Here is a 10,563-nt window from a genome sequence, read left to right as displayed (position 1 = left end):
GTATTGCAAGAAGTTTATTTTAAAATGTACTACTCAAGTACAAGTATTGTGTTATATAGTTATTAAAGAAAGCAGTCAAATTTTGAAAAACATATTGTTGGAGTTCAACTTTTTACTTTGTATTAAGATGGTGCATTACAAGCAGTCACAAGCTGTACATTGCTGGATATGAAGGAAGTTTCTGAAATGAGCCCATAAAGGTACATTAATGTCACAGCTGTTATAACTACTATTATCTGATACAACAGTGGGTTATTAATCACTTATTAACAAATACTGAAATAACGTGTGATGTAGTGGAAAGTTAGCAAGCTAGCAACATACAGATAAACTAGCAGCTTCACATCACAGGGTAAAACAGTTAACATTCTGTACTCATTGCAGACTGAAAGAACTCAGGAATAGCTTAATCTGCTGCAACAATAGCTAAATAGAAAGAGTACAAACTTAGATCGTGTCTGACTTCTGAACAGGCGATCGTTGTAATGAAAAGAAACGCGAGGCAATCTCTGGGATTTCTTAATTATCGTACGTAACTAACGTAGCCGTAACTACTCACACTGTAACCTACACAGTCTCCGTAGCATGAGGAATTCACAACAGTAATGAGAAACGATGCAGCACATAAAAAATGTATCGGAGTATAAGTATTAAACTCATCAAAAATATGTACTCAAGTAAAAGTGGAAGTAGGAGAAAATAAATAATACTCCAGTAGAGTACAGATACAGCCTTTTAGTACTTAAGTACAGTAGTGAAGTAGTTCTACTTTGTTACTATACTGCTCTGCGCGCCGTCCATCTATTTTTACAGTCTATGGTATTTACTAGTCTATATTATTCTTCAAGAAAACTGATACTGCTACACACAGGAACACTTACAACTTCACTAACAAAATCTGACTGTGTTCTGCTCAAATTCTCATAATAATGTGTGTTCTGTTGCAACATATGTTACTGTCAGTGGTTGTGGTGAGTGCTGGACTTTCACTTTGAACACATCCCACTTCTCAGGAAGCAGGCCTTTGTTGAAGAGCACAGAAGCAAGGTAGGAGAAATACAAGATGGCAGCAACGGCAGACAGCATGGAGATGGTCTTAACTGGAGAGTACTGGACATAAACACCGTCCTCAAGAGTGCATCCTGGGAAGTGAATGACTGGTGTTAAACCTAGTATTGGGTCTCCACTGAGCAGTCTTAACACAGTTCCCACCAGAAAGCCCATAACAGCCCCGTAACCGTTGGAGATGTTGAAGAAGAGGACGCAGACGAGTTGAGGGAAGATTATGATGTAGCCCACTTCACCACTAATGAACCAGAACAATAAGATGCTGTTTTCCAGGTTGGTCAGTGATGTACCAACTAAGCCCACTGCCAAGACAGAAGCACGGATCACCCACTGAGTCTCTCTGTCTGATGCCTGCAGAACAAAGTAGAGAGGAAGAAAAACAGGTAAACAGCAGATAATTTAGACTGTCCTGCTTTAAAGAACTCTCTCACTGCTTCTTTATCTCTCCTATCTTTCTCCTTCGTGCCACTTTATTCCATTTATACTCTCCTGTACTCCATTCCCTTTATTTTGTGGCTCAGGAGGTGGAGAACAAATTAATTTTTCACCTGAGGCCTCAGGATGTTCTTGTATATGTTGGAGGTGAAGACAGAAGCTGCAGAAAGCAAAGCAGAGTCAGCCGATGACATCACGGCGGCAGCCACACATCCAATACCGATGATGGAGATGAAGGACGGGGTGAGGTGCTGCAGGGTCAGGGGCAGAACTAGAGCTGATTCCCCTCGTTCATATGGAGATGGAGAACCATAGGAAGTCAGGTTCCAGTCTGAGGCATTGGACACACAAGAAGGAAACACATTATCTGTTTGAGGGATTCTGAGATGAGCCTACTGTATATACTAAGGAGTGAACTAAGTGCTGTGTGATAAGATATAAGGAGCACAGTGGGACCAGTTGATTTTTTAACCAAGATACCATTCAATTTACCTTCATGCAGTTGGTTCATTTTAATGGTACAGGCGCTCATATAGGCCCTTGAGCATTTGGCCTCTAGTCTGGAACCTGGGATCTAAGGATGTTCTGCTCCTGAACACTTTGTTATATTGATCCAACATGAAAAATTAACCCAGTGTGTAGAATCTGTTAATACCTGTGGATGCAGCGACTGCCCCAATCAGTACAGAAGGAATCCCAAATACAGGGAAGATGACAGCCGCAACAAAGCAAGTGACCTTGGCTGTGTATGTTGAAGACGCCGACAAAGTCCTCTGGTGGAAGCCCTGATATCCCACACTCCCTAGTGCCTGAAAATTGAAACAGTTAGTTGGTCAAATTAACGGAGGGTCTATTTGCACCCCCAGTACGAATAGCCTCGGCCACACAGCTGAGCTATTCACACCCTGTGACGTAACAACAAAAACACGTTGCTCGCATGCACCAAAATCATGGCCGACGTTCATCTTCCTTGACAGCAGAAACTGGCATATTAAGAAAGTTTTGTCTCTAAAGTTTATAACAATTGAAATTCTAGCCGAAAATGGATACTACAGTTGCGCTTTCTGTCTTCAGTGAAAGCATACAACCGTTAGTTTGTTAGTTAGTACCTATTTATTGTGGTAATAATAAATAGTTACCAAGTGGTAAACAGTTCCAGAAAATCCCGTAAGAACTGTTAGATGAGTGATTAGAACACTGAGCTATGGTCTGGGTGTCTGGGGTTTGGTTCCCCAGTGAGGAGGTCTTGTTTTCTAAATTTTGGATTGGATAATTTGCATGCCATTGTGCAAGTCAAGGCCTGCAAATGTAAAATTTGTTTTTGCAGGGTGGTAGGGGAAAACTGTAGTGGGAAATTTTATTTTATTTGATAAGTTTAATATTCTACAAGATTCTCATATATTCTTAGTTGTGTTATACACTTAGAGACTCCAAGGGAGAAGCAACTGGCATCATAAACTCTGGCCTAGTTGAGAATATCCTTCTCTTTTTGGAACTCAGTGTTCCTACTGTTTACCTTTAGCAGATAAGGGGGAAAAGGGCCATAACATTTGAACTAGTGGCTCCTTCTGTCCTCTGAGATAAACAGATGTTTAGGCTAAAAGAGAGGACAGGAGAAGAGGAAGGTTGTAAAAGCATTGTGACTGTTTATGGTGTTTTTTCATCTGCGTAGCTGCTAAACTTATCCTTGAGGGGGGTGGTTTAAGGGAGTTTCTGCTATATAGATGTATGAAATTGTTGGCCTGGTCAGAAGACCCTTTCAGATGTGCCATGAGTACTTGTGAAACTGTTTTCTCTACATTTGCAAATGTAAATAAATACTCAAAGACCAAACTTTGGTTTAAAGTCAGGGCGAGCCAATCAGTGATGAGTTCCCTAATGAATATTCATGAATCTTCCCCTACCACCCTGTAAAAAAAAATATCGTGGCCCACACAAATGTATGTATCAGCGTCTCTGTGAAGTGTGCGAAATATTGGACACTGCAACGATAATATTCCAAAAAGGTGGAATACGTGAGTAGTATGGATAACTGTGCGTAAATATATGCCATGATAAATGCACAGGGGTGCAAATTGCACACATTGATATTTGTACCAGACGCGGTATTAATAGAACATATTGCTGTGTGCACCAGCGGTACGAATAGCATTCATTTCTAATTGCACCAGGGTATGAATAGCACTTCTAATTACACCAGGGTACGAATAGCATACACTGCTAAATGTACCAGGGATGCAAATAGCCTCACCCTAAAATTAAACACTCCTGTTGCAACCTCAACATTCACAGACATACTGTTTTAGATAATAGCCTTGACCTACAACCTGTCAGATTCTTAAGTTAAAATGAAAAACAAACTATTTCAATATGGATGTTGTCCTCTTTCTAATGATATCTATCAAGACTGGAGCTAATTGCATTCCATTTCATATCAGCCATATTATTGCTTCCTTACAAAGAATAAGAAATCATCAATCATTATCCAGGTCTTTTCCAGCCCTGGTGCACCAATCCAGGGAGTGTGTAAGGTGTTGTTCATCAGAGTCTGGCTAATGTCCAAGGAGTAAGGGTTCATCAAAACAAAAGGAACACAGATCCACTGCAGAGACAAATAGAAATGGAAAGATTTAAACACACACAACTTTGATGTACGTCCTTTGGAGTGTTTTATTCCTTGTGTAAGAGTGTTTTCTTAAAACAAAAAGCTAACACTATGAAAACTAAATGTAAACCAAACTCACCAAGCTGAAGAATATGAGCACAAGCTGTATAATATCTGTGTAGGCCACAGAGTAGAGACCTCCCAGCAGTGTGTAGGTAATGGCGACAGCAGCAGAGATCCAAACGCACGCAGTGAAGGACAAATCCAAGACCACACTCATGGTTCCTCCTGTCAGACATATTGTATCAGTGACATTTTATAACCAGTCTTTGTGTGAATAATACGCATTTACATTCATTGAAGTAAGTCATATCTACACAGCGTAGGTCAGAATTTATATCCAAGTATACATTTATTTCACTTAACACATAAAGTTATTTGTTAACAGATAAATGAATGCTAAATAAAGTTACATATACAGCTACAATATAATAAGAGTGCTTATGTGTATAACATACCTAAAGCAATGAGTATTAAGGGCACCCAGAGCACATCAAGAGAAAGTGAAACCAAGCAGAGTCCAGCTGTTAGTGCTTTTCCATACTTGGCATGGAAAGGGTCCAGCATCGTCACATACCTTCTTTCTCTCATTGGCTTTGCAAACACCAAGCCAACTTTATTTATAAGAGGACAGAAGAAATCACAATTAGAAAATATTAAATCAAGTGTAATCAAGTGACAAAAAATAGTAATCAAGTGAGGGGGAAATAATAAAACAAGAAAAACATGTAAGATGTAAAGTTAACATGATTTATTTCTTTCCACCATATTAAAATTTAAAAAGCAGAAATGACTTTAGGTAACATCCAGACACACACACACACACACACTTACAGTAGCTAGCTAGCAAACAAACAAATGTTTAGTTTTGTTATGGACTATAGCTACAGGCTAACTAAGTGGTTTTCAGCTAGCTAGCAAACAATGTAATGTTTTGTTAAGGAATAGTTACAGGTTAACTAAATGGTTTTAGCTAGTTTTGTTAAGGAATAGCTACAGGCTAACTAAGTGGTTTTTAGGGGATCATCCCTATGTTCCCCTGTAGCAATACATATCGGGGAGCATAAGACCCTTTTTAGAAAAAAGGTCCTATGTTCCCCGTTTTTCCCAAAAAGGGTCCTATGTTCCCCGAGCGGGTTAGGGTTAGGGGGGTTAGGGTTAGGTTAGGGTTAACCCTACATAGGCCTATTTGCCATGGAATTTGGCAGTAATGGTGGAAAAAGTAACAGACCGGGGAACATAAGACCCTTTTTTTGAAAACGGGTCCTATGTTCCCCAGTCTCATACAAAGAGAGGAACATAGGACCCAGGGAACATAGGACCCGGGGAACATAGGACCCTGGGAACATAGACACGCTCCCGTTTTTAGCTAGCTAGCAAACAATGAAATGTTTTGTTAAGGAATATAGACAGGCTAACTAAGTGCTTTTAGCTAGCTAGCAAACAATGAAATGTACAATAAAAAATGAATACAGGCTCCCGCTAATCTTAAAAGCATTAAAGCTGTAATTTCAAAGACTTTAATTTAATTGAAATGTCTGTTAAGTCACTATGCATGCATATTTACAACCAACTAACTGGCCATAGGCTACCATAGAAACTAAGACAAGACATTTCTAAAAGAAGGCAGACAGTGCAATTTTTCTAACCTGCTCTGTGTCGCATATATTTGAAACCACAAACCACATCAACGCGTTCGGCAGAGACCTTTCTCTCTGGTGATAATAATATTTTGGCGATTGGACTCACAGTTTTTTTTAATTAAAGAAGGAACTTGAGAGGTATAATCTCCATTAAATTAACTTTTTGACCTGTCAAAAAAATTTTGTCTGCCCACCCTCCTCCACTCCCTCACTGTACCCCAATCAGCATAGCAACCAGTGCTGCTGCTACCACACATACACACACACACATACACACACACACTAAATCTGTTTGAGTCGTGACTCACTCGGAGCTTTCACCAGACTCTTTAAATTAACTCATGAGTCACGAGTCTCTAGTATCATTAACTCGGAGTTCTACTACAATTCAATCTAAAATGATAACAGCGCCACACACAAACCTCTTACAACATTAGCTACTAGTCCTAGCCATCTTAGCTGCCAAAAGTGTTATATAACTTACAATTTCGAAAGGCAACCACAACTCCACAAGTCAACTCAAGCGACTGAGTGAGCAGAGAGACAGTCCGAGACAGGTTATAGGAACTTCCCGACCCACAGAGTGAGAGCCGGAGGGAGGTGATGGCACAGTGGATATGACATATGCCTTTGGTGTGGGAGATCTGCGTTCAATTCCCACTGTGATACATCAACCAACGTTGAGCGAGACACTTAAACCATAGTTTCCCCAGAGGCACGCATCCTCTGACATATGTAGCAACTCATGAGTCACTCGCACGAATCAGCTGGCTACATTGTCGTGAGTGGATCTGTAGCGGACAAGCCAGTGAAGTTTCTCCTCGAGTCAGGGTAAAACAAATCCACAAGAAAAGCCATTCTTTCACTTCTGAAATAACATACAATGTTTTGCACGTAGCCTAGCTAGGCCTACTGTGGTTTTGGTGTATAAATGTAGTATTTTAAAATGCAATTAGGTCGAGCAGACAGTCCGAAACATTGCAAGCTCGCCTCGGCTTTTCATAGTACTAATACTGACTCAAGTGATTCGCACAACCCGGATCAGTTTAGTGAGTGACTCAGAGTAACCCGAATCCTTAAAAGGAATCGAGTTTGCCAGGCCTAACAAAAACACACATACACACACACACACACACCTGGCCTATGAACCTCAATGATACAGCTTACTTAGGACTAGTAAGCTGTGTTCGAAACCGTTCCCTATAATGGAGATAGTGTGTTCGCCATTTTGTAGTATTGCTCAAGTTATCCACGGTATATATGTGGAATAGTGAGTGAGTGAATGAGGGAATGGTTTCTAACAAAACTGTAATATACAGCTACGTCCATCACGTAGCAGGCACACTGTCAAAAAAATTGTGAAATGTTCTAGTTCCATTTATTAATGTGTCAACATCAATTTCACATTACTGGTGTCTCCTGCTTTGCATTATAAATACAGATTCTATTTCATTTAAAGACACATCTGTTGAATTAAAGATAAACCTAAACTTGGTATTATTATTATTATTATTTTAATTATTATTAATTAATCTGATTTCATACTTCAACCTCAGTAACACAGCATGACTCAAGTGTATTATGGTAACATCAGGGATACATGGAATCATTTGTGTGGGTCAGGTTGTGCAGCAATAACAACTTGCTTGTGTTTACAAGACACAGATGACTTCCCTAAAACTGTAAAAACACTCCCTCACTTCCTCTCCTACATACAGTATCCTTTCAAATGTAATTTCAAACTCTTACCAATAATAAAAGATGAGCTGAATGCCATTAACATCACCATTACCCAGGTTAGTCCCATAGAAGGCGTGTACACCATCTCAGCTGTGCCAACAATGAAGCCTCCTCCGACAAACGTAGCTATGGGATGGATTAACACACAGCAAGTCATTTGGTGAACAAACGGCAGCTATTTGGACCATTTGGACTCATTACAGGTTTTCTTTCACACATTCAAAGAGTTTTGTCTGATGTAATACAGAGGATAGTTCATTGCATACATTTTAAATATGTTTTTGTTGTTGCAAATATCTACCTTATCTTAATATTTATTGAGTCCTGGAGCTCTGCAATAATTCCTACCCCGTAGAAGGTTTTAAAGTTCAGTTTGTCAAACCTGTTTTTAGAGAGATCTTTGTTGAACTTTATGATCATTTTGGAGGCTGCTGTTTGCGGTGCTGTTGAATTATTGACCGCCTCGTTCCCTCGACTCTGTGTGCGTTGTGTATAAATGCGTTGAAGTATCCATCAAGTCAGATGGAACCTTGTTTGTAGTGTTAATTTGTAGTGTTAATTTAACACTAATAATTTCAGAATATGCAAAAGGCAAATATCAACTGAACATTATAAAGGTATTGGAACTGCATTTTGACACAGGGCCACGCAAGACAGGACACTATGACTAATAAGGCAGGAGCCACTTTATATACCTTATCATTTTGATTAGATATTGTGCTAAAAGGTATAAAATGTAGCCTAACTTTTGTCGGTTGGTGTTTGTAAACACACAGCATACAAAGTTAGTTTTTGTCAAACCTTTTTTTAGAGAGATTTTTATTCAACTTGATGATCATTTTGGATCGTTTTGGAGACTGCTGTTTGTGGTGCTGTTGAACAGCCTAACCATAACCCTCTGAAGAAGCAATACAGTTTGTGAAGCGTCACCACAACCTGGATGGGTTGCTATACTGGTTCAGAAGACTAAACAACCTCAATAGTAACCTTTGTTTTTATACATTCCTTATTCTTGCTCATATTTCGCAGCTTATATTTCATTAGACTGTTTGTGTAAGAACTCTGTGGAATGCTTATATTCTATTGTTATAGCTCCATGCAGAATTATTTTATTATTTATTGATATGGACAGACATGTCAATTTATTTAAAACATCTTGTTGCTTAATGGAAACTGTTTCTTTGAGTTTGCAGCCAACAGTTATAACACCACTGTAAAGAACTTTCAAGATATTTTATAATCTTACAAATATATTTCCTTAATAATCACAGTGTCGGCTGTGTTCCCCTCACCTGTCGTTGTGAAGATCCCCACCACCAAGCCAATGCTCCGGTTTCCCAGCAGGGCCATCTCCGTTCCAGTGGCTGCACTTTTCTTCTGTTCCCTTTTGGACTTGAAAGAAGCCCAGATGCCGGTCCCAAGGACCATCAGGTAGAAAAACACCATCGCTATCACTCCTGGGATGTTAACAGCCATGATGGATGCTGACTGGCTATTTCACTAGCTGATGTCTGACCGACTGACTGACTCACTGGCTGACTGACTGTTAAAGAAAATGGGGACAACATAAAAGAGAGAAAAAAGGAAAGCTCCTCCACTTTAAGTATTTGTCAGTGCCCTCTGGTGAAATAGAATGTTATAGGTTTGGCTAGTTAGTTACTTGTCAGGAGTGGACAAAGCACAACAACGTCATGATTAAATATTTGTGTTAGCAAGCAGTTGAACAAGTGAGTGTATACAACACACTGTAACGTTCGGCAGGACGCCGTTGTACCCTATAGGGGAGAGTGGGGTAAGATGAGCCAGTTTTTACTTATGTGGATCTCCAGGCAAGGGAAATTGAGACAGAAGTACAATGAAGACATCTACTGTTAATTTGGGATGTTGCCTATCAACTGAAAATATAAGAATGCACCTATGACAAAGAGCTTTGAAAATATGACCTCAGAAAAAAGTGTTGTGACTCAACCTACCCCAGGCTAGGGGTAAGTTGATCCCAGTCAGTGGGTAAATTGAGCCATCTGGTGGTAAATTGACCATCCTATTTTTCACGTTTTAATGCAAGCATAATAAAAAAAAATAACTTGCCTCTTTAAAAAAATCATTTAATAATACTTACCTTGGTAGCACTGCATATTACGGTACGGTAATAAGATGGTAATAGTGGGGTAACAATGTCATAATAAAGAGATAATATATAGGTAATAACATGTAATTACCAAAGTAATAACTGGGTAATACATCACAGTAATAAGATGTAATACTGGGGTAATAAGGTGATAAGAAGGTAACATGTAATAACATGCAATTACCAATGTAATAAGTAGGAAAGGGTTTGATAATAACCATATGTATATCTGGGTAATGGCAATATAGTGCTATTAATATTGTAATAACATGGTAATAATGCGGTAATATATGTTGATGTTTTAACAGTATTATAGGCTACTATCAGCGCAATACCTTCCAAATTAGATAAGACTTCTTGGAGTTTAAAATTGATAATTACCATATTATAATGCTGAAATTCATCCACCCTTCATGTTCCAAACATTTCACTTTTGTTTCAAGGTAATACTTTACAAATGATATATTTCATCTTGTAACTTCTTACCTGGAAACACATCTGGTAGTTTCTGCGTAACTATCTTCTCAATCTTACCTTTTGTCCCATGTGCTTCTCCTCTTCACAGCAAAATAGAAATGATGGAGTCCTTCAGAATGTATGGTCACATGACACAAAATGTGCATAGTTGCCTAAAAATAGGGGATGGGTCAACTTACCCACTGGCTCATCTTACCCCACTCTCCCCTATTGACTGTTCTGCGCTGAAGCAGTGCAAAGGCTCATGGGACTGTGTTCTGAACTCTTCCTGTCCTAGTTGAGGTGTGTTTTATTGATGTTGCAGTCAGAAGTGGGTTGATTCACTCAGGGAACAGAGATTCAGATTTCTAAGATATTTAATTGACAATGAACACACACTCCTTGCCCAGAGGCCATCAAATCAATCT

General features: G+C 39.2%; 1 protein-coding gene across 1 annotated transcript; it reads right to left on the bottom strand.

Annotated features, from left to right (window-relative positions):
• Positions 1-799: 799 nt before the first annotated feature.
• On the bottom strand, positions 800-9,027 carry LOC116044136 (high-affinity choline transporter 1-like). Its single transcript, XM_035992610.1, has 8 exons — positions 8,844-9,027; positions 7,561-7,677; positions 4,627-4,782; positions 4,248-4,396; positions 3,962-4,105; positions 2,159-2,312; positions 1,617-1,834; positions 800-1,419 (listed from the first exon to the last, which is right to left on the bottom strand). The coding sequence occupies exons 1-8, from the start codon at positions 9,025-9,027 to the stop codon at positions 922-924; spliced, it is 1,620 nt and encodes a 539-aa protein (XP_035848503.1). The 3' UTR covers positions 800-921.
• Between the last annotated feature and the right edge of the window lie 1,536 nt (positions 9,028-10,563).

This window comes from Sander lucioperca, chromosome 15 (genome assembly GCF_008315115.2).
Source record: "Sander lucioperca isolate FBNREF2018 chromosome 15, SLUC_FBN_1.2, whole genome shotgun sequence".
Taxonomy (NCBI): domain Eukaryota; kingdom Metazoa; phylum Chordata; class Actinopteri; order Perciformes; family Percidae; genus Sander; species Sander lucioperca.
Note: the sequence above shows the minus strand (reverse complement) of the source record. Positions and strands in the feature narration are given on the sequence as shown.